The sequence below is a fragment of the Rhinatrema bivittatum genome, chromosome 9 (genome assembly GCF_901001135.1).
Source record: "Rhinatrema bivittatum chromosome 9, aRhiBiv1.1, whole genome shotgun sequence".
NCBI classification, from domain to species: Eukaryota; Metazoa; Chordata; class Amphibia; order Gymnophiona; family Rhinatrematidae; genus Rhinatrema; species Rhinatrema bivittatum.
The window spans coordinates 177,571,573-177,595,442 of NC_042623.1; the positions used below are offsets into that span (position 1 = coordinate 177,571,573).

General features: G+C 43.9%; 1 protein-coding gene across 5 annotated transcripts in view; it reads right to left on the reverse strand.

The window, feature by feature from the left end:
• CEP63 (centrosomal protein 63) overlaps positions 1-23,870 on the reverse strand; it is a 152,895-nt gene that overhangs the window by 21,326 nt on the left and 107,699 nt on the right. For 4 of the 5 annotated variants that reach the window (XM_029616158.1, XM_029616157.1, XM_029616156.1 and 1 more), the window contains 3 exons: positions 22,810-22,924; positions 16,082-16,258; positions 10,971-11,057 (listed from right to left, as the gene is read on the reverse strand). In XM_029616158.1, the coding sequence (XP_029472018.1) occupies positions 10,971-11,057; positions 16,082-16,258; positions 22,810-22,924 (379 nt within the window). The remainder of the gene's footprint in view (positions 1-10,970; positions 11,058-16,081; positions 16,259-22,809; positions 22,925-23,870) is intronic. The other variant, XM_029616159.1, reaches the window with a different exon arrangement.

Below are 23,870 nucleotides of genomic sequence, written 5' to 3' on the forward strand. Positions count from 1 at the left end.
AATCTACGCCCGCGCACAGATTCGAAAATCTGGCCCATAGTTCTTTCGGATTACAACACCCCAGATGCATGACTCTCCACTACTTGGCACTGAATTCCATCTGCCATATCTTCGACTACTCTTCCAGCTTCCTTAAATCCAGTCTCATTCTCTGTACTCCTTCCAGCGTGCCCACTCTGTTGCAGATCCTAGTATCATCCACAAATAGACAAATTTACCTTCTATCCCTTTCGCAATGTCGCTCACGAAGATGTTGAACAGAACAGGTCCCAACACCGATCCCTGTGGCACTCCACTTAACACCATTCTCTCTTCAGAGTAGGTTACATTTACCATCACCCATTGTCTTCTATCCGTCAACCAGTTTGTAATCCATGCCAACACCTTGGAGCTGACTCCCAAGCTTCTCATTTTGTTGATGAGTCTTCTATGTGAGACTGCATCAAAAGCTTTACTAAAATCCAGTAAATTACATCAAGTGCACGTCCCTGATCCAGTTCTCTAGTCACCCAATCAAAGAAATCAATTAGATTCGTCTGACAGGACCTTCCCCTGGTGAATCCATGCTGCTTCTGATTGAGCAACCCACCTGATTGTAGATAGTTCACTATCCTTTCCTTCAGCAGAGTCTCCATTAATTTTCCCACCACCGAGGTGATTCTAACTGGCCTGTAGTTTCCAGCCTCTTCTCTGCTCCCACTCGTGTGAAGAGGGACCACCACCACCACTCTTCACCAGTCACTAGGCACTACACCCTTTTCCAGGGATCTATTGAATAGGTCACATAGTGGACCCGCCAGCACATCCCTGAGTTAAGAACATAAGAAATTGCCATGCTGGGTCAGACCAAGGGTCCATCAATCCCAGCATCCTATTTCCAACAGAGGCCAAACCAGGCCACAAGAACCTGGCATTTACCCAAACATCAAGAAGATCCCATGCTACTGATGCAATTAATAGCAGTGGCTATTCCCTAAGTAAACTTGATTAATAGCAGTTAATGGACTTCTCCTCCAAGAACTTATCCAATTCTTTATTAAACATAGCTATACTAACTGCACTACCCACACCTTCTGGCAACAAATTCCAGAGTTTAATTGTGCATTGAGAGAAAAATAATTTTCTCCGATTGGTCTTAAATGTGCTACTTGCCAACTTCATGGAATGCCCCCTAGTCCTTCTATTATTCGAAAGTGTAAATAACAGATTCACATCTACTCGTTCAAGACCTCTCATGATCTTAAAGACCTCTATCATATCCTCCATCAGCCGTCTCTTCTCCAAGCTGAACAGCCCTAACCTTTTCAGCCTTTCTTCATAGCGGAGCTGTTCCATCCCCTTTATCATTTTGGTTGCCCTTCTCTGTACCTTCTCCATCGCAACTATATATTTTTTGAGATGCGGCAACCAGAATTGTACACAGTATTAAGAACACAAGAACATGCCATACTGGGTCAGACCAAGGGTCCATCAAGCCCAGCATCCTGTTTCCAACAATGGCCAATCCAGGTCATACGAACCTGGCAAGTACCCAAAAACTATGTCTATTCCATGTTACCATTGCTAGTAATAGCGGTGGTTATTAAGTCAACTTAATTAATAGCAGGTAATGGACTTCTCCTCCAAGAACTTATGCAATCCTTTTTTAAACATAGCTATACTAACTGCACTAGCCACACCTTCTGGCAACAAATTCCAGAGTTTAATTGTGCGTTGAGTGAAAAAGAACTTTCTCCGATTAGTTTTAAATGTGCCACATGCTAACTTCATGGAGTGCCCCCTAGTCTTTCTATTATCCGAAAGAGTAAAAAACTGATTCACATCTACCCGTTCTAGACCTCTCATGATTTTAAACACCTCTATCATATCCCCCCTCAGCCGCCTTTTCTCCAAGCTGAAAAGTCCTAACCTCTTTAGTCTTTCCTCATAGGGGAGCTGTTCCATTCCCCTTATCATTTTGGTCGCCCTTCTCTGTACCTTCTCCATCGCAATTATATCTTTTTTGAGATGCGGCGACCAGAATTGTACACAGTATTCAAGGTGCGGTCTCACCATGGAGCGATACAGAGGCATTATGACATTTTCCGTTTTATTCACCATTCCCTTTCTAATAATTCCCAACATTGTTTGCTTTTTTGACTGCCGCAGCACACTGAACCAATGATTTCAATGTGTTATCCACTATGATGCCTAGATCTCTTTCTTGGGTAGTAGCACCTAATATGGAACCCAACATTGTGTAACTATAGAATGGGTTGATTTTCCCTATATGCATCACCTTGCACTTGTCCACATTAAATTTCATCTGCCATTTGGATGCCCAATTTTCCAGTCTCACAAGGTCTTCCTGCAATTTATCACAATCTTCTTGTGATTTAACTACTCTGAACAATTTTGTATCATCTGCAAATTTGATTACCTCACTTGTCGTATTTCTTTCCAGATCATTTATAAATATATTGAAAAGTAAGGGTCCCAATACAGATCCCTGAGGCACTCCACTGTCCACTCCCTTCCACTGAGAAAATTGTCCATTTAATCCTACTATCTGTTTCCTGTCTTTTAGCCAGTTTGTAATCCACGAAAGGACATCACCACCTACCTCATGACTTTTTATTTTTCCTAGAAGCCCCTCATGAGGAACTTTGTCAAATGCCTTTTGAAAATCCAAGTACACTACATCTACAGGTTCACCTTTATCCACATGTTAACTCCTTCAAAAAAGTGAAGCAGATTTGTGAGGCAAGACTTGCCTCACAATGGAGCGATAAAGAGGCATTATGACATTTTATTAACCATTCCCTTCCTAATAATTCCTAACATTCTGTTTGCTTTTTTGACTGCTGCAGCACACTGAGCAGACAATTTTAAAGTATTATCCACTATGATGCCTAGATCTTTTTCCTGGGCGGTAGTTCCTAATATGGAACCTAACATTGTGTATCTACAGCAAGGGTTATTTTTCCCTATATGCAACACCTTGCACTTGTCCACATTAAATTTCATCAGCCATTTGGATGCCCAATCTTCCAGTCTTTCAGATGAAATTTAATGTGGACAAGTGCAAGGTGTTGCATATAGGAAAAAATAACCCTTGCTGAAGTTACACAATCAGGCCAATACAGAAAAACGCTCGGGAGAGCTGGCAAGCGCCCAGGCCACTCTCCTGGGCGCGCGACTCAGGAGGGTGGCCTATGCAAATTAGGGCCTGTGGTAAAAGGAGGCACTAGGGACACTAGCGCATCCCTAGCGCCTCCTTTTTTACAGGAGTGGCGGCTGTCAGCAGCTTTGAAAGCAGATGCTCAATTTTGCTGGCGTCTGTTCTCATACCGGCTGACAGCCACGGGTTCAGAAAACGGACGCCAGCATAATTGAGTGTCTGTCTTCCGACCCGCGGGCCGATTTTTAATTTTTACTTTTTTTTTTTTCTTTTACTTTTGGGGCCTCCGACTTAATATAGAAGGGGGTGGAGTAGATGAAACTCCATTTACGGAAGATAATGTATGGGAAGAGCTAAGAAAACTGAAAGTGGACAAAGACATGGGGCCTGATGAGGCGCTATTAGTTTCGGGGAGGTTGGACACGTGTTTTCGATGCGCTATTACCCTTTACTGTATAAGGGGTAAAGCTAGCACGTCGAAAACACACGTCCAAACCGGGGCTAACAGTGCGCTCCACCGGAGCTACTGCTCCAGAGGTGGCAGTAGTAAGCAGAGATTTTATACCATAAGCTCAGTTAGCTTATGGTATAAAATATTATAATGAATCAAAAAGAAAAGGTACAGCTGCAAACTAGTGCCTAAATAGCTACTAGCTAGCCAGAGATCATAATGCAAATAAAAAGAAATATCCCAACTTTGTATGGAATACCAAATTATCCATGATCAAGTCCCCGTAAAACCTCTCCCTCCCCCCAGACCTCCCCAAGTAACATGAATGAAAAACCTATCCGGCTTCCTCAGTAATGAAGGAATGATGTCAGACAGTCGTCCCACCCCACTGATAAATATAGCGGCCATGCCTGGACCTGAATCACATATGAAGCTTAAAGAATAGACATGGGACTACTCTTTTGACTGTTCAAACAAAACTGAAAGTTCAAACAATATCTATAACCATCTGATCTCTCAAGCCATGAACATTTTACAATTGGAATAAGAAAGAAGAAATTGGGAGCTGAACCAGAATAAAACCCCCAAAACCAGATCCAGAAAAGTAAGGCCCAACTATGAGCTGTGGAAATTTGACCTCATAAAAATTGCTATTAAAGTCCTCAGGTTTCGGACACCTTAGACAAAGCTGATCCTCCAGATTGTTGTTGCAGACGCCGCCTTCCATTAGTAGTCTGTTGTCATTTCGGATAATCCTTAGGCTGTTCATCTGCAGTCTCATATGATTCCACCACAATATTTGCAGTTATTCCAGCCGAACATAGAATCTTTGCCGCCTCTGCTGAGGCTTTAATGCTGAAGTTACCCCACTTATAGTGAAAGCAAGCCCAAAGAGGAACAGCCATCTGTATCTGATGTCTTCTTTTTGCAAGATTTCTGTGATTATATGTAAGTTCTTCCATTTCTGCAAGGTTACTGGAGACAAATCAGAAAAAACTGCCATGCTATGTCCTTACCACATCATGTGTCCAACTTTCCTCACTGTTCTGACAACTTTCTCCTTCAGCTGAAAACTCTGGCAGCCTACGATATCTTTGGGTAGATTTCCTCTTTTTGGCCCCAGTGCTTAGTGAGCTCTTTCAATACATATATTGCTAGAGTGAATCTCCTCACCACCTCTGGATTTCAGAGAACTCTACAATAATTGTAACACAGATGGGGCATAGTTGTAATCCTCATGGTCAGGGATCCCTCGGAAGCGAAGGTTGCACCTCCGAGACCTGTTCTTGAGGTCTTCCAGCTTTTCCTGCATATCAGACTGGATGGTATCTAGAGCTGTCAGCTTCTTATGTATGTTAGTAGTTGCTTCAGCATGTTCATCCATTTGTGTTTCCAGCTCATCAACCTGCCTGCCATTATCCCTGATATCACGTTTCAACTCCGAAACGGTTTTGAGGATATCAACCTTCACTCCTTGTAGATTTGCATTCAGTTCCTTGAACCAAATCATAAAGTCAGCTCGGGACAAGCTATCTGGCATAGAAGAGCCAAAATTGCTCATTTGTTGCACTGCTGCTGTGCCGTCCACCACTTGCTCGCTCTCGGTAGCCATCTTACCTCCTTCTTCCTCCTCAAGTGCGATCGCGCTGAAGGAGAATTGCCGTAAATCTATTGATTTCTTCCCTCGCCGCTATCTGAGAAAGAGATAGATCAGGGATTGTTCGCGTGCCCGAAACTGTTCTTGAAACCCCACTAGCGGTCTAATGAGCAGAAAAATTATTTGGGGTAAGAGGCAGCGACTCATTCATGCTCCTGCTCTGATGACTTCACTTCCTCTTCAGGCACTGAAGTTTATTGACTAAAAGCTTGGTATGCCACTGTCCCTTTATGAATTTATTTATTTATTTAACAATTTTTATATACCGACATTAAAATACACATCATATCGGTTTACATTATAACAATAAAGCAATGGAAATTACAAAGAACAGGGGATTGGGGAAAACCGGACAACTAATAATTAAAAGAGTAGGCAAGGGAGAAGCAGATATGAAAAAAGGCCATTAACGAGCAGTAAATACGGATGAAACAAAGATATTTACCAAAGCATATAAACAAAAGCGTATAACGCATATATTTACATAATTACAGTAGTCAGCACAATTCTTGGGAGCAGTGTGGTTACGTCAGAAGGGAATTGACAGGGTGGGAGAGGGTGGAAATTAGTCTGGGAAGGCCTGGTGAAAAAGCCATGTTTTTAGCATTTTTCGGAATTTTAGGGGGCATGGCTCAAGGCGAAGATGGAGGGGTAGGGAGTTCCAGTGGGTGGGGCCAGCTATCGACAAGGCACGAACTCTTGTGGTAGTAAGACGGGCTTTTTTGAGTGGGGGGATTTGTAATGTGCATTTTCGGTTCATTCTAGTTGGTCTGGAGGACTGGGTGAGTTTGAATGGGTCACTTAGCCACGAGGGTTTTTGAGTATAAATGGCTTTGTGCAAGATGGTATGAGTTTTGAAAAGTATACGGTATGAGATGGGGAGCCAATGTAGTTCCTTCAGGATAGGGGTTATGTGGTCTGATTTACGAGCATTGCTAATTATCCTTGCTATTGCGTTTTGGAGTATCTGTAATGGTCTGATTGTGGAAAGGGGGAGGCCGAGGTAGAGGGAGTTACAATAATCAAGTTTTGGGGATAAGGTGGCTTGAATGACAGTTTTAAGGTCGTGTGTGTGGAGAAGGGGCTTGAGTTTTTTTTATGACTATAAGTTTGTAGAATCCTCCTTTTATGACAGAGGTGATATGGTTTTTCAGATTCAAGTGGGTGTCAACTAGGATGCCAAGGTTACGCACAGGTTGTTGAGCGGTAAGGGTGGTGAGCATGGTGTCGTTGGAGGGGGAAAGGTTGAGAGACTGTTGGTTATGAATGAAGAGGAGTTCAGTTTTAGCAGCATTGAGAGCAAGGTGAATAGAGGTGAGGAAAGAGTTGATAGAGGAGAGGCATTTTTTTCCAGAAATCAAGGGTCGCAGATAGTGAGTCCTGGATAGGGATGATGATTTGGACATCATCTGCGTATATGTAGAATTTGAGGCCGAGCTCTGAGAGGTGAAAGCAGAGGGGGAGGAGGTAAATGTTAAATAGAGTAGAGGAGAGGGAAGAACCTTGGGGCACCCCTTGAGAGAGGGAGAAATGGGAGGATTCAGAGGCGCCTAGTTTCACAGAAAAGCATCTGTTGGAAAGGTAGGATCTGAACCATAGGAGGGCAGTACCCGCGATGCCAATATTAGCAAGGCGTGAAATAAGCAGTTCATGATTAACAGTATCAAAGGCAGCGGAGATGTCAAGGAAGGCGATGAGGAAATTTTGACCTTGATCGAAGCCGATAAGGAGGAAATCGGTGAGGGATAGGAGGGTTTCAGTACTTAAGTTCCTATGAAAACCGAAGGGTGGAGGATGTCATTGCCATCTAGGTAGTCGGTGAGTTAGGAGTTTACAACTTTCTCCATGATTTTAGAAATGAAAGGGAGATTGGATATGGGACAGTAGTTAGCTGGGTTTTTTGGGTCAAGTGAAGGTTTCTTGAGAAGGGGTTTGATTATTGCGTGTTTAAGGGGATCGGGAACTGAGCCGGAGGAGAGTAAGCAGTTAATAATCTCTGCTAGGGGGGGGGGGGGGGCAATGATGTTAGGGATGGAGAGGAGGGATTTTGTGGGTATAGTATCAGATGGGTGGGAAGCAGGTTTGGACTTCCTAAGGATTGTCTCTATTTCTTTGGGGGAAGTAAGATCCAGGGTATTCAGTGAATTTTTCAGGGGCGAGGGAGGAGGTTTATGTTTGGAGGGGGAGGGGGGGCAGAATAGCGGGGCGGTTGCTTTTGAGAGGGTGAGGAGGAGGTTAGTTATTTTGTTTTGGAAGAATTGGGCAAGTTCTTCACATTTCGAGCTAGTTTCTATATCTGTGATTGCGGGCGTGGGGGGTGATGTGAGGGTAGAAATGTAGGAGAAAAGAGCTTTAGGATTGAAAGTGTATTGATGGATCTTATCAGCATAGTAGTCACGTTTAGTATTTTGGATGGCATGACGGTATGTATGTAAGTAGGATTTATAAGCAGAGGAGTGCTGAGTGTTGGGGTTTTTGCGCCAAGTCCTTTCTTTATGTCTGAGGTTGTGTTTCATTTGAAGCAGCTCCTTGGTGTACCAGGGTTTGTTATTGGAAGCGGAGGAGCGTAGCTTGCGTGTAATGAGGGGGCATAAGTTGTTGGCTATATTTTGGGTAAGGTTAACCCAAGATTTGAGTGCAGTGTCAGGGGTGGAGCAGTCGCGTTTGTTGGAGGATTCAGATAGAGCTATGGAAAGCTCCTGAGATGTGCAGGTTTTGTGGTAAGACATAGATTTGTTATTATGGGTCTGATTACAGATGCTGGTGGCACTGACTGTGATAAGAGTTTTGATGACTGAATGATCAGACCACGGGACTGGGGTGCAGGTGGGGGGGGGAGGTGACATGGACGCCAGAGTTGGTGAAAAGAAGGTCAAGGGTATGACCTGTCTTGTGAGTGGGGGTTGAGATGGTCTGTGTGAAACCTAAGGCATGAAGGGCAGTGAGGAAGGTTTCACAGGAGAATGAGGGGGGGGATAGAATCTACGTGGAGATTGAAATCACCCAGGATGATGGCTGGCTTATCATTGTTGATGCTATTAGCGATGAGTTCTATGAGTGGTGAGGGATTATGCTCAAGGTGCCAGGGGGTGCATATATGAGACAAATTTGTAGGTCAGGGGATTTAAATAATCCGACTTCGAGTTTGGGCGGGGGGCTTATTTTTATAGGCGTGAGTTTAAGGCTTTTTTTAGCAATAAGGAGGAGGCCACCTCCTTTTTTCTTGGGTCTGGGAATGGAATAAATGTCATGGGAATGGGATGGGAGTTGATTCAGTAGGACAGTGTCTGTATCCTTTAGCCACGTTTCAGTGACCGCACAGATTTTGGGATTGTGGTCTTGGATGAGGTCGTCTAGGAGGTGCATTTTTTTGGATAAGGAATGGGCATTGAAGAGGATGAGGGAAAGGGTGGTGAGGCCAAGTAGTTGCGTTATAGGGGAGATAAGGATGGGAAGTAAGGATTTGTGATGGGTTTAGATACTAATTTAGATACTAAAGGGTGGAAAGAGATTGTAGCCTGTCCTCTTGCTGATGATATGCCGCTATGGTGCCGAGGTGTACTTTAACTGAAGACATGGTGAGGTCTGAGGACAAGAAAAAGAAAAGGTATCGAAGAAAGTCTCTTGGGCCATATGAGAAGGGATCCAGCTAGCTGGTGCCACAATGTAGAAAATCTTTTCCACTTGAAACTATAGGATTTTCTGGTTGAAGACTTCCTGGCTGAAATCACCACATCTTCTACCTACTTAGGAAGGAATAAGAAGGAAACTACTGCATGTTCAACATCCACACTATAAGGACCAGAGATGGTAGATTCAGATAGCAAAGTCTCCACTCTCTTGGGTGATGAGAGTCGGACTCGCTCCAAGGGAACTGGAGGCTAAACTGACAAATGTAGGAGGTATGGCTATCATACTTGCCATGGACAAGCTGGGGCTAAGAAGATCACCCTTGCCTTGTTCTGAAGACCTTCTGGACAGTCCTGACAATGAAATTGGCAGGAATGCATAGAATAGACCAGGGGTTGGCAACCTGTGGCTCGCAAGGCCATTTTTACTGGCATGGAAGCAGAGGTACAGCACAGCATTGAATAGCAGCTGAGTGGCCCCCATTGCTGCCGATGTGTACATGCAGCTTAGAGTTAAGATACAGCCCCCTCCGCATCCCAGTAGCGGAAGTTGTATTTACGGAATGTTATCTCCTGCTGCCACAGGGCCAGCCTCACAGCTCTTATCATGAGACCGGCCCCACGGCAGCAGATGTTTCCTTAAAACGCAACTCCTGCTGCCATGCACTCAACAATATGGGAGGCTGCCACGGAAGAGAGCAGGAAGATCTGGTGGCCACCAGCACATCTCCCTCTGATGGCTGAAGATTAAGAGGCCCCATTGGCTATGCCTGCGGTGGCTGAAGAAAGACAGAGGAACCAGCAGCCATAAGCAGACCTCATCCTGTTGGCGGCTGAGAAGAGGCCAATGCAATGAGAGTGTATGTGGTGGGTGGGTATGTGAGCTTGTGTCTGTGTTGTGAGCCAGTGTGGGTGTGTGTGTGAGTGAGTACAAATGTGACTGCAAGTGGGAGGGAGGGAGTGAGTGAGTGTGATTGCATGAGGGAGATTGTGTGATTGCATGAGGGAGGGAGAGAGAGAGTATGTGTCTGCATGTGGGAATGAGGGACAGAGAGTGTGATTGCATGTGGGAGGGAGGGACAGAGTGTGATTGCATGTGAGATACATGGTCCATACAGATTAAGGAGGGGTTTTAGGGCCACTCCTTCACAAACTATTAATACCTCTTTGATAATGTCTACCAGTTTTTTAAATGCCTGTGAATTCATGTTGCAATACTGTTGAGAAGACATCCAACTTACCTAAACACTCTAATTCATTCTTTCCCTATTGCAGCCTGACCTCCTACTCCTTTATTACTGCTGCTGAGGATTAAGGCTATTCTTCGAGTTAAGGCGAGGAATGAACAGGAGTGACTGCCCTAGACCCATCCCCAAGACGATTACTTCCATGTTCCAGGGTGCTACACATTCCTAAAGTCAGCACTGCTGAGATCTTTAGTTATAAGAGTACAATCTATCTCGGTGTGGGCTTCTGGTTCTTCAGAAATGCCTCTTTTTTTCAAATTTGTCTTACACTTCCTATCCATCCTGTGCACAGGGATTGTTCTTAACAGTAGTTAAGCAGGTTTAGCTAAGACATATGCTTGCTCCATCTCTCACAGTATTACTCTGGCAACAGCTGAGTACAACAGCAGGCAATGTATGCTATCAGGAGGCCCAGTATGCTACAAGGAGACCTAGAAAGAAAAGTCTGAAGCTTTTTTGACTCAACAGTTTATGTCTAGGAGTAACCGCAAGCAGCTCTCTTTCTCACACTCACCAGGCTCTTCCTATAGCTACATACTGCATCTGCTTCCACACTTGGCACATCCCAACACCCATCTTCACACCTACAAGCTGTGTCTAATCCCATGACCACTGCATCTACTTACACCCAAAATCATCTTTTTTGCCAATGGTTATTACCTGTACTTCATGTCATTATAGTTGTACTGTATAATCCAATGCATCAATAAAAAGCACCTGATTAGGAATTGTTCAGTTGTAGATACTTTTGTATAACAGAGACACTACTAAATATAACATTGAATGAACAGTAAAATCTGTACAGCTCCAGATCTTGGTTGCGTACCTTGAGCACACCAGACTCCAGTTTCTGCAAGATCCCACAAAGATGGTGATTCTCCAGCTTCAGGGTCTCCAGCTGAACTGATACCACCTATGTGGACCAGCAGAAACAGGAACAAGAATGTGTAAATAAAATAAGTCCTGCAAGCTCTTTCTTAATCCAGAAACCAAAAACAGCAAGAAAGCAGAGACTAGCACATGACTCGGAGCATATCAAATTGCACTAGGTTTAACTTCTAGCTCAGGAAGCAAATACTATTGCTGTAACAAAATGTCTCAAAGGGGGGAGGGGTGAGAACCAAGCTGAACACCACTCCAAAGACCAGAAAAGAGCAGCTCTAGAGTGAGCTGCATCTTGTTCTCATACACAGGAGGATGCCACAGCTCCTGGGCATTTATGTTATAGAGGAACATCAACTGACACAGGAAATACGATGCCATTCCTCCCTGCTTGTTGACATACCATATTGTCATTTGGTTGTTGGTCTATATCAACACAATTTTGTTGGACAGCCATCTTTGGGCTGGGGGGTTTCCTACTACATTTACGCAGACGACATACATTTTTTCTTGCCGTTATTTTGATACACTTGCTACACTAAATCTTTTAGCAATTTATCTTTCAACTACTAAAAGTTGGTTAATTCACAATAGACCTGTCTTTAACCTAAAGAAAACTGATTCTTTTTTCTCAGCAAGAAAACAGAGAATCAATTTCCCTGTGTTCTTAATTTTCAGGATTGCCCTATTCCAAAAAAATTCTCACACTAAGGGGTAGATTTTAAGACCTGCGAGTGGGCATATATGTGTGCGCGCTACTCGGCGCGCACACATTTCAACTCCCGGAAGATTGAATTTCTTGACATTCTTATCGAAAAGGAAGACCAACATTTAATTTCCAATTTATAATTAAAACCCTGTGCAAGAAATACGTATTTACATTTTACTAGTTTTCACCCGTTTCATCTCCGCAAAAATCTCCCGATAGGCCAGTTCCTGCGGCTACGTCGGATATGCACTTATAAAAAAGATTTCATTTTACATTCTAAAATAATGATAAAAAAATTTTTACAACGAGGATATCTATACAAATACATAAAAAGAGCATATAAACGGGCATATAATGCTACAAGAGACTGGTTATTGTTGGACAACAAATCAGAGGATACAGCGGCACAAGTATGCACATTGCCCTTTTCCTCATTATCATCTCAAATTGCTCAACTGATATTGTCCTACTGGCCTATTTTAAAAGTGCATTCGATTTTTCAGACCCCCCTATTATTGCATATAAACGGGGCAAAAATCTAAAGGATCTCCTAACTAATTCTTACTTACACACTGGTTCTACTAATTTAAATATCAATTCAGTTGGTCATTGGGCATGTACAAAATGTTCTTTTTGTAATCAAACTATTATGGGTTCAGATTGGAAAGATCCACAAGGCAAGATTCACAAAGCTCATTCTTGCACTGATTGTAATTCCACTAATGTAATATACATATTACAATGTCCATGTTCTCTACTATATGTAGGTAGAACCAAACGTGCCATTAAGACAAGATTAGTGGAACACTGTAGTTGCTTGACAACCTGTAAACTTCAAGCTCCCATTGTTGCCCATTGCGTAAATCATCAGCATACTTTTTCAGATATCAAATGGCGAGTGATTGAACGGGTTGAAATAAATCCTAGAGGTGGTAACAGCAAAGCAATGCTCAATTATCGAGAACAATTTTGGATCTTTAAATTAAATACAGTCCATCCTAATGGTTTGAATTTAGTGGTGGAATGGTACACACTCACCTGAGGTCATGTACGTCATACAATTGTACCCACGTCATTTATGCATATATTAATGACACCACATCTGGTAAGTTCACAGGAAATACACGCGGAAACGCCATTACACAAATCTCTGAATTTGAAATCAAGACGGACTACAATTACAGTAAGTGCCTAGCCATGCTATATTTCTTTGATATTATGCCCACTAGATTCAAACAATTGTCTGTTAATTTTATGATAGTAGATAAACAATTTTTGAGACATGAATGCATTGTTCTCGTAGACGCTGAACTAAGCCCTTGAGAAAGAACAACGGGAGTTCGAAAAATGGTTCCATGTCGGGCATGTTTACTGTTCCTGGCTTCAGCGAGGTTTTAAGATAAGTAATTGGATTTAAAATAATTGCACGATTTGCACACTGCATAAGAAAAAACATCAAACAAAATTTTTTGGATTTTGACCGATGATTAAATATAAGGCTATTCATCTAGCGGATTCATGCATAAGATGAAGCCTATTATGACAGCTCATCAATATCCTGCATCTCTACTATAACTACGATACACTATTTGCACTTGTGACTCTTATGTTTGACGTTCAGCCATAGTATTCAAATTTGACATTATTTGGGATTCACGTGAATTGGTGGTGATTTGCTCGATATTATAACATGCGCACGCAGACGTGTGCATATTATAAAAACAGGGGTCGGCGCATGCAAGGGGGTGCACAATTGTGCACCTTGCGCACGCCGAGCCCACGCTGCCTTCCCCTGTTCCTCCTAACCTAAGGTTCCCACCCCTTCCCCTAACTTTTCCCCCCCCAGCCCTACTCTAACCCCCCCCCAAATTCTTATACCTTTTGCGCCTGCCTCCAGGCCGCTGTGTCGGAGGCCTATGGCCCCACCCCCTCCCTGCCCCTTTAGTAAAGCCCCGGGACTTAGACGGGTCCCGGGGCTTTACTCGTGTCACTGGGCTTTTATAAAATAGGCCCGGCGCGCGTAGAGCTTTTAAAATCCGGCCCTAAGAATTTAGAATTATTCTAGATTAATCTCAACCTCAAACAGTATTCTAAGTTATTGGTACAAAAATCCTACTGGAAGCTTCGAATGCTATGGCATTTAAAGTCTTATTTGGATCTTGAAAACTTCAAGTTGGTGGCACAAGCACGGAGTCCTCCGTGCTTGGACTATTGTAGCTCCTTGTTCTTAGGATTACCACAGTATACCATAAAAGCAATTCAGGCCATTCAAAATTTAGCTGCTAAAATTATTTCCGGTACTACCAGATTTGAGCATATTATCCTAGTTCTAAAATCACTGTATTGGTTACTATTCCAACAGTGATCTTAACTATCATACATAATACATTAAACAATGACTGCCCAATCTTCCTTTGAAGTTGCACAGACCAGTCAGAAATTTAAGGTCAGAAGGTCAATGCCTACTTGACATTCCAAGTCACAAGCTTGTTCACTTAGCAGAAACCAGGGACTGCACGCTTTCTGTAGCAGAGGTGTCACTCTGGAACAAATTACCAATGGCCATTAGAAAACAGTCTAATTTAAAGATATTCAAAAAGATCTAACACACAAATCTATTCAAACTTGCTTACAACTGACTATTGTAATATCAACTTGGTATGTTCAGGCAGAAGCACTTTGATGGTTTTATGTATCTCATTTATTGTTTAATGTTATTAGCATTAAGTTTATTATTATGATATCTATGATATGATGGTTGTGTTTTAAGTTCTTTTGTGTTTTATATATTTTAATTTATGTATCTTAATTTTAATTTTATAATTATTTATGTATGTAACCTTTGTAAACCACCAGGCATTGATGTGGACCTGGGTACTGACACCAGTGACTGTCAGTAGCACCCCGATGACAGCATGCATGGACTCAAGCAGCGACTCGAGGATGAACGATGCCGGCCCTGGTGCCATTGGTGCCACAAGTCTGAGACCACGCATGGCCAACTGCACGAGCCTCTCCAGCTCCTCCTCAAAGATCACCAATGCCAAGGCTGGTGGGACCCAGGAGGTATAAACAAAGCCTCTTTGGATTCGAGAGGAGGATCGGTGGTGGGCATTAGGATCAATGGAGGATCAGATCTCATCACCACAGGGTCACTTACGGGGCATTACCACTGAAGTTGGTGCATCCTCGTGCCCGGCACCATGCATCAATGAGGACCGATGCTGATGTTTCTTTGGCGTCCCTCGATGCTTGGATCGGTGCTTCCCCAGTGCCGAGGCTCAAGGCAATGAACCAGATGTCTTTGACCTGGAAGAGGCAGGTGATGGCTTGTCTTCAGCGTTCCTGGAAGTTGTTGACGCCAATGGAACTAATGGCCCCGCAGAAGTTGATAGCTCGGTGTCCATTGGTGTGGCTCCGAGGTCCCTTGATGCAGATGCCTCCGATGCTGATGGATTGGTCTTGTCCATTCCAAAAAGGCACTCCATCTTATAGAGCCAGATCTTACACCCTTTTAGAGGTCCATCTTGATGCAGTTGCTGCAACCCCAGACATCATGCGATGCCCTCAAGCAGAAGACACATCTATCATGAGGATCCTCATGATAGACAAGGTCCTCGTGCACTACTTAAAACCCGACGAGGACATGGAAGCTCAAAAGAAAAAGGATGCAATAACAAAATCAATGGCAATGGTGCTCGATGGCCAGCAGGCACCGAGTGCACTGCCCTCCTGTGGAATTGACTGTGAAAGGAAACTTACCAAAACCGTCAAACTCTGGCTAAGACAATTCAGGGAGAAACAGGAAGGACCCTGCATCAACTGTGCGAATCCGGTATACAACAAAAAGTCGAAAAACATGCTGAGGGAACCCTGCATGGACGTGCAATATATTACATGCATGAGCATGCTCAGAGAGGCTCAGTCAAAGTTCTAGAAACTTTGACATAACTTTTCTGTACCAGTCTCCATTGGATGATGTTACCCCTGTATGAGGATTGCCATCCTACTTGTCCTCAGAGAAATAAAGGAACTTTTAAAGGTGCCACCAAATCCACAGCAAGGTTGGATTTGAACTCATGTCCCAAGACTTCTCCTGCATAATTGCCAAGTGTTCTAAACACTATGTTACAACTCCTTCTTATGCTGTAAATAATGTAAATATGGCCACTATAAGCACAAAATTATCTTATTGTTAAACTGATTCTCCGATTGAAACAATAACATATTTTAGCAAAAACATTCTTTACTCTCATTTGTTCTTGTTCTTTGAAGTACCCATTCTTATTAAGTCTCCAGGCACTAGTAGCAATCACTGGCATGAGAGACAAAGCCTGAAGATTTACCCTGCTTTCCATCGCTTTCCGCTCCACCTCTGCCTGAAGCTGTCGCTCTGCATCAGAACTGCAGCCACTGGAAATGTCTCGTTGATGCAGCTCCTGTGTCAGCTGAGAGACCACCTCTTTCATTCCTTCCAAGCTGCTGCTGTATGTCCGCTCTGCCTGCACCAGCTGCTCCCTAAGCTGAGAAGAGGCAACAGAGGACAGCAGTCAGACATCTGCCCAGTAAGATTTATTTATTTAGGTCCAATTCCTGCAGAAAATGGGTGAAGACTGCTGAGATACTCCTGCTCTCACTGTTTTTTCAGAAAGAGTATGAAGCCAGAAAAGAGAATCTGCCAAAAATATCAGTTCTAGTGCTGTTAGCATGTCCCGAGGACGACTTTTTTAGAAGTGGCAGATATTAAATGTATATTTTTGAAAGCGGGAACTGCTCTTTCTGGTGCAAGTATCTGCCCCAGTGCACCATGCAGATACTTTTCAAGGGCTCCATGATTTAAAATTTAAGAACACTATCCATGGGACACTTGCTCTGTTTCCTTCCAAAGAAAAAACAAAATTGCTTACCTTGTAATAGGTGTTATCCCAGGACAGCAGGATGTAGTCCTCACATATGGGTGACATCGGTAATGGAGCCCTATGTACGGAAAAACTTCTTTAAAAGTTTCCATGAAACTTTTGACTGGCACCAGAGTGCCTACTGAGCATGCCCAGCATGCCATGATATTCCCTGCCACAGGGGTCTCCCTTCAGTCTTGTTTTGTAGCAATTAGCATTAGCCAAAAATAAAATAATAAAACATATCGGACCCAACTCCGCGGGGTGGTGGGTGGGTTTTGTGAGGACTACATCCTGCTGTCCTGGGATAACACCTATTACAAGGTAAGCAATTTTGCTTTATCCCAGGACAAGCAGGATGCTAGTCCTCACATATGGGTGATTAGCAAGCTAGAGGCTGAGTCATTTTGTAGTGAAGCAACAGTGAAGTATTGTTGTTGAGATGAATCAGCCGAAGATCACAGCAGGTTGGATGTAGAAGGAGTTGGGATTATACTGGAAACAAGTTCTTTAAGACGGATTGTCCATAGGCTGAATCTTGTCTTCCCTCTTTGTCTAAACAGTAGTGAGCTGTAAAAGTGTGAAGAGAACTCCATGTTGCTGCTTTACAAATGTCCAGAATAGGCACAGAGCGAAGGTGTGCTACTAAAGTTGACATTGCTCTGACTGAGTGTGCTTTTACTCGCCCTTGAAGAGTAAGGCCTGCTTTTTCATAACAAAATTGTATGCAATCTGCTAGCCAGTTTGACAGAGTATGTTTACCCACTGCTTTACCTGGTTTGTTTGGATCATAGGATACAAACAGCTGACTGGATTTTCTTTGGGTTGTTGTGCGGTTTAAATAGAAGGATAACGCACGCTTACAGTCCAAAGTGTGCAAGGCTCTTTCACCCTGATGGGAATGAGGCCTAGGAAAGAATGTTGGTAAAACTATTGATTGGTTCAAGTGAAATTCCGTGACAACCTTAGGAAGGAATTTTGGATGTGTACGGAGGACTACCCTGTCATGTAGGAACTTTGTAAAAGGTTCATATGTGACTAGCGCTTGTAGTTCGCTGACCCTTCTAGCTGATGTAATGGCTATGAGAAATACCGTTTTCCAAGTAAGGTATTTAAGGTCACAGGTATGTATGGGTTCAAATGGAGAACGCATAAGCCTAGTTAATACTACGTTCAGGTCCCATTGACTGCTTGGGGAATGAACTGGAGGTTTAATGTGAGTTAGGCCTCTCATGAATTTACTGACGAGAGGCTGTGTGGAGATAGGTGCGTCTCCCAGCTTGTTATGGTAAGCTGAGATTGCACTTAAGTGTACCCTTACAGATGACGTCATAAGACCAGAATCTGAGAGATGGTAAAGGTAATCTAGTAGCGAGGTAGTTGGGCAAGTGAAAGGATCTAAATCTTTCTGAGTGCACCACAATGTAAACCGTTTCCATTTGTAGGAATAATTCTTCCTAGTGGAAGGTTTACGTGCAGCTATAAGTACTTGAGATATAGAGGATGGAAGGTTGAGAGGTTGTAAGATCAAGCTTTCAACATCCATGCTGTCAGGGACAGGGATTGAAGGTTGGGATGGCGCAACTGACCCTGTTCCTGAGATATGAGATTGGGAGCTACTCCCAGGCGAATTGGATCCCTGACTGAGTGATCTAGCAGTGTGGGGAACCATACTTGTCGAGGCCAATATGGGGCTATGAGTATCATAGTCCCCTTGTCCTGTTGTAGCTTCACTAGTGTTTTGGTTATGAGTGGTATCGGTGGATACGCGTATAATAGGCCTGAATTCCAATGGCGAGCAAATGCGTCCTTTGGTAGGCTGTTCTGCTGTCGGAGTAGAGAGCAGTAATTGTTCACTTTGTAGTTGAGATGGGATGCAAAGAGATCTATCGTCGGTTGACCCCAGCGTTGGAAGATCTTGGATGCTATTGCTGGATCCAAGGACCATTCGTGCAGTTGGAACTGACGACTGAGGCGATCTGCTACTATGTTGTGGATGCCTGCTAGGTAAGTGGCCCGAAGAAGAATTGAGTGTGTCAGGGCCCAGTCCCAAATTTGTGAGGCTTCTTGACAAAGGAGGTAAGAACCTGTCCCCCCTTGTTTGTTGATGTACCACATGGTTACTGTGTTGTCCGTTTGGATCAGAACAGTCTTGTGTGATAGGCAGTCCTTGAACGCAGCCAGCGCATAGCGTATAGCTCGAAGCTCCAGGAAGTTTATTTGAAAAGAGGCTTCGAGGTTTGTCCACTTGCCCTGTTGTCTTTAGATGACCAATGTGTGCTCCCCACCCTAAGGTGGATGCATCTGTAGTCAAGGTTACTTGTGGAACTGGTTGCTGGAAAGGTAGGCCTTTGAGCAGGTTGTTCATTGATGTCCACCAGATGAGTGCAGATCTGAGCTCTGGTGTGATATGAATGGGAGTGGACATTGGTTGAGTGGCCTGTATCCACTGTGCTTTGAGTGTCCATTGCAGTAGTCGCATGGTCAATCTGGCCATGGGAGTTACGTGAACTGTGGAAGCCATGTGCCCTAGAAGAATGAGGCACTGGTGAGCTGTTACCTGGAACTGATTTCGAAGAGTGTGAGTCAAGAGGACAAGTGTTTGAGCACGGTCTCTTGGAAGAAAAGCTTTTGCTATTGCAGTATTTAGCTCTGCACCTATGAACTGTATAAGATGAGTTGGTGACAGATGGGATTTCTGGTAGTTGATGAGAAATCCCAAGGAGTGAAGCACCTGGATAGTGAGCTTGAGAGACGTGAGAGCTCCTTCTTTTGTTTGACTCTTGATGAACCAATCGTCCAGATAAGAGAACACATGCACTCTCTGTTTGTGGAGGTGTGCCACTGCTACAGCATTGCACTTTGTGAATACTCGTGGGGCTGATGCAAGGCCGAATGGCAGCACTCTGTATTGAAAGTGTTGATCCTTTACCAGAAATCGCAAGTACTGGCGATGAGGAGGAAAGATGGGAATGTGAGCGTAGGCATCTTGAAGATCCAGAGAGCAGAGCCAATCTCCCCTTTGAAGAAGAGGTAGAATGGTGCCTAAGGACACCATCCTGAATTTTTCTTTTTTGAGAAATTTGTTGAGATTTCTGAGGTCTAGAATGGGTCGAAGGCCTCCTGTTTTCTTTGGAATTAGGAAATAGCGGGAGTAGAATCCTCTGCCCTTTTGAGGTCCAGGAACTGGTTCTATGGCCCTGGCTCTCAGAAGGGTGGATAATTCTGTTTGAAGAATTATGGAATGTTGATTTACTGTCCAAGATGGAAGTGGTGGGTTTTCTTTTGGAACAGTAAGAAAATCTAGTCTGTAACCGTAAGCTGTGATGGATAACACCCACTGGTCGGTGGTTATGGAGGCCCAAATGCTTTGGAAGTATGTTATTCGACCCCCTACTGGTATGTGTGGAAATGGGTTGATAAGGCCGCTGCTCTCTGAATTGTTTCAAAAACCAGATGTAGTGGCAGTTTGTGGTGGTGGTTATGCCCTTGCAGGCCTCTGCCTAGGTTGTTGGCATTGAGGTGGGCGGGCTGTTCTGGGTCTACTTGCTGGGGGATAATATCTGCGTGGACGGTAATATGGACGTCTGGTATCACGCTTTGGAATCCTCCTTGTGGAAGGTTGAGTATCCTGAGGTATTAAGGATAATTGCTTTAGTGTTTCTGTGTGGTCTTTCATAGTCGCCACAGCTTCTTTGACCTTCTCTCCAAAAAGGTTGTCCCCCAAGCAAGGAAGATCAGCCAACCGTTCTTGGACCTCTGGACGAAGATCAGAGGCCTTTAGCCATGCCCATCTGCGTGCAGCTATGCCTGAAGCAGAAAGTCGTGCTGCAGTCTCAAAGCAGTCATAAGTAGCTCTGACCTCGTGTTTTCCTGATTCGAGGCCTTTATGGACGATATTCTGGAATGGCTCTTGATACTGCTCAGGGAGAGAGAGAGCTAGGTCTTGAACCTGCTTCCACAGGTTCCTTTGATATTGGTTCATATATAGCTGGTATGATGTTATCTTGGATACCAGCATGGAACCCTGAAAAACCTTGCGTCCTAGATTATCCAGAAATCTACTTTCCTTCCCAGGTGATGTAGATGAATGAGATTTCAGTCGTTTCGCCTTCTTCTGGGCGGACTCTACCACAACTGACTGGTGTGGCAACTGTGATTTTTGAAAACCTGGGATAGGTTGTACCAAATAAGTTGCCTCTGATCTTTTATTGACTGCTGAAACTGATCCTGGGTGTTCCCATATCCTGTACTGAAGGTCTTGAAAAACTTCATGGACAGGTACTGCTAACATTTCTTTAGGAGGATCTACAAATTGCAAAACCTCCAATGTTTTCTGCCTTGCATCCACCTCCGTTTGTAGTTGAAAGGGGATGGTATCAGCCATATCCTTTACAAAATTTGTAAAGGAAAGGTCCTCAGGAGGTGACTTCCTGTGGTCGTCAGGTGGAGAGGGTTCTGAAAAAATATCTCCATCTGAAGAATATTCTGAGCTTGTGTCAGTAGCCATATCCCGTGGAGTGTGGTGAGTGACTAGCACTAGCAAAGGCTCCTTAGGCCTTGATGGTAACAGAGGAGAATGAGGCCTTGGAGGTCTTGGTATTCCAGAGGGGCCTGGAATAGGCTCTTCTGGTGTTTTGTTTGATAAAATATCCAGGACAGTCTAATTTTGTGATAAATGGATGTAGCATCGAGACATCCTCTGTTGGCATCGGTATAGTCACCGGTGGCACCGGTGAGGGTGCCGGGGTAGGCATCGGGAGCGGTTCCCGTGGCATCGTCGGTGCCGGCGGCTTCAATGGCGATTGTTCTCTCGGCATCGGAATCTGCATCGATGGAGGTGTCGATGGCTGTGGCGGAATCGCATCGCGCAGAGCCTGGTGCACCGCTTGACGTATATGTGTCAAGTTCCACTCTCATAGCTGGTGATACCAGAGCAGCTATGGAGGGAGGCGGTGATGGCGATGCCGATACCCCCTCAGAGCCCTGAGGAGGTACGGAACCCGGCACCGATATCGGTGGGGATCGCCCTGGATCAGTAGGCCTCGAAGCCTCCGCACTCATCCGAGGTATCTTTGCGGGTGAGGCCGTACCTGTGGATGGGTCTTCGGTCATCAGTGCTAGGCGTCGTCGATGCCGGTGACGATGTTTTTCCTTCTGTTTTTCACTCCCAGAAGTGGACGCCTTCGACGATACTGACGGTGAAGGCGTAGACGCGTCTCCTGCCTCCGGACGACGTTTCTTCAGTAGTACCTGTCGGACGGATCCAGATGGTGATGGCTGAACCGAAGTCGATGCCTTCGGAAGCAATTGTATATTAAACAATTGCTCCATTTTTTCAACGCGGAGACGACGGCCTTTTGAGGTCATCTCCGCACATAAAGTACACGATTGTACATTGTGATCTTTGCCTAGGCAAAGAACACATTCCAAGTGCGGGTCGGTTATCGACATATTCCGCGCACAGTTCGGGCATTTTTTGAACCCGGAGGCCATTTTGCCGGACAGCCGTCGACGGCGATGACCAAAAAATATCGGTACCGGCCGGAAACCGAAGGGAAAAAAAGTTACCGCGGTGTAAACGAAGGGAAACCCTTGCGGTGGGATTGATTTTTTTCCCGAAAAGTTAAACTTTTCTAAAGTGGTGAATTCACCACAGGACTCCAATTATGCCGCGATGCTACTTGCTTCGCGGAAAAAAGAAGACTGAAGGGAGACCCCTGTGGCAGGGAATATCATGGCATGCTGGGCATGCTCAGTAGGCACTCTGGTGCCAGTCAAAAGTTTCATGGAAACTTTTAAAGAAGTTTTTCCGTACATAGGGCTCCATTACCGATGTCACCCATATGTGAGGACTAGCATCCTGCTTGTCCTGGGATAAATGAAGCATCACAGCAAGAGAGACTGGTAATGAATGCAACACGGGCAAGAAGGATATTCCTGGTTGCTTTACTAGTCCACTGCATATTTTTCAGGCAATTTTGTTATGGATAGTTCTGCTTAACTATCAATTGATCAGATATGTCCTACAGCACAAGGTATGTAAAAAACCAGACTTACCAGAATATGGTCAGATTAGTCTCAGTCCAAATCACAGAGCTCTGTTCTGTAATGTGGTTTGAAAACTATTAACATGGTATCCCCTCAGGTAACCATTATTTTCTAAACAAGCTCACCTTTTTAGCCTCTGTCTTGCAAGAGCCATGCTGCTCCATCAACAGCCGCAGCTCCTCCTGCGTCTCAGTGAGCTCCTTGCTCAATTGCACATACTGAGTATTGGTAGGATGCATCCTAGAACCAGAAGAACACACACTAGTAGGAAAAGTACTCAAAGAAAAAAATCAAATCTGCTATATTTTAGTTATCCGGCTAATGTTAGGACAGTAAAGGCATGCCCTTAGGGTTTTATGAGGTTCCAGGTGGTAGGTAAGAGGGAGCCCAGAGGCAGACTTTGAATTTTAATATTTTTGGGAAAAGCTTTAGGCTGGCAAGGCCCGGAGACTTCTTTTAATTATTTTGGAGTGAAGAACCAGGTGCCACACCCCTACATTTGGAAAATAATTTTGGGAAGTTGAAGCGGGGAACGAATCAAGGGTTGTTAGCCTCCGGAGTGTGTTTTGTTTTTTCTAACTTACCTGACTATAGTCAGCATATAAGCAGATAATTTCTAAGTTATCTGGGTACACATCTACCTCGATAAGACTACTCTCCAATATAACCAGACATACCTGGTTACGGTTAGCTCCATCCACAAAATACCCTCAGCTACATTTTTATTTCCGGATAAGTTTTAGCTGAATAAAGACATATCCGGCTAAAACTCACCCAGTCAGCGGTGGGTATTTAAAACCTGAGTTTTGTCCGGCCAACATCTAAACTTAAATCAGAAAAATCTTCTGAATATGGGCCTCAAAAAGTATAGCATTGGAAGCAATCGTTCAAGCTTCCCTTGGTAGATATTTACTATGAGCAGACTGCTGCTCAGAAATAGCTGCAGATAACAAGATCCATCAATAATTCTTATGCTAGTAGCTGTATATAGTGTATATATATGCTAGTGTATATATATGCTAGTAGCTGTATATAGTGTATATATATATAGCTGTATATAGTGCATAGTGTAAATAGCTGCACCTAACAAGATCCATCAATAATTCCTATGCTAGTAGCTGTATATAGTGGACTCCATATTTATTTTGTTTTCTTGTATATATAGTGGATTCCTTATTTACTTTGT